This window comes from Egretta garzetta, unplaced genomic scaffold, assembly GCF_000687185.1.
Source record: "Egretta garzetta isolate BGI_Z169 unplaced genomic scaffold, ASM68718v1 scaffold1450, whole genome shotgun sequence".
In the NCBI taxonomy this organism is placed as follows: domain Eukaryota; kingdom Metazoa; phylum Chordata; class Aves; order Pelecaniformes; family Ardeidae; genus Egretta; species Egretta garzetta.
The window spans coordinates 45,546-46,422 of record NW_009258326.1 but is presented as its reverse complement, the minus strand read 5'-3'; the positions used below and the strand labels follow the sequence as shown (position 1 = coordinate 46,422).

The window sequence follows — 877 nt, the reverse complement described above, 5'->3', positions numbered from 1 at the left end:
GGTCCCCGCCGCGGTGCTGATCGGTGCTGTCCAGACACCACCGACGACCACACGCTGCTCTGGCTCCTGAACCACCTCCGCCTCGGCATCCCCGAGCTCATCGTCCAGGTCCGGCACCACAAGCACACCCGCGTCTATGCCTTCTTCGTCACCGCCACCTATGAGAGGTAGGGTCCCGGCCGTGTCCCCAGCCCCCGCTGCGCCCTCCACTGCGTCCCCAGCCGCGTCCCCAGCCGTGTCCCCTCTCCCTGCAGTTTGCTGCGTGGGGCCGATGAGATCGGGCTGCGAAAGCCGGTGAAAGCTGAATTCGGTGGAGGCATGCGGAGCTTCTCCTGCGAGGAGGATTACATCTACGAGAACATCGAGAATGAGCTTTACTTCTTCACCTCTCAGGTGGGACGTGGGGACACGGAGGGATGTGGAGGGACGCGGGGATGTGGAGGGACACAGGGATGTGGAGGGACGCGGGGATGCAGGGATGTGGGGATGCAGGGATATGGAGATGCAGGGCAGGGATACAGGGATGTGGGGCAGGGAAGGCAGGTCCTCTCCCCCTCCCCAAGTAAAGAAGGGGATCAGGGAGCCCCAGCTCAGCTGGGGACCAAGCCAGCCATCCCCCAGGCTGGGGACAAGGGGTGCGGGGAGGGGACAGGACAGGAGCAGGGGCTGGGGTTGTGGCAGGAGAGGGGCGGGTGGTTGGGCAGCGGGACCATCACCCGGGGCTCAACCCCGCTGCGGTGCCGCAGGAATGGCAAAACATCATCAGGTACTGGCTGGAGAACCTGCGCGCCAAGCAGGGCGAGTCGCTGCACAACATCCACTTCCTCGAGGGGCAGCCCATCAGTGAGTATGGCACGGCGTGGCACAGCGGGGCATG

General features: G+C 65.3%; 1 protein-coding gene across 1 annotated transcript in view; it reads left to right on the top strand.

Annotated features, from left to right (window-relative positions):
* The window catches only part of ANO8 (anoctamin 8), a 12,270-nt gene that overhangs the window by 978 nt on the left and 10,415 nt on the right, over window positions 1-877 (top strand). Inside the window, exons 2-4 of the mRNA XM_009639498.2 lie at window positions 35-167; window positions 255-393; window positions 747-843. Of these exons, the coding sequence (XP_009637793.2) occupies window positions 35-167; window positions 255-393; window positions 747-843 (369 nt within the window). The remainder of the gene's footprint in view (window positions 1-34; window positions 168-254; window positions 394-746; window positions 844-877) is intronic.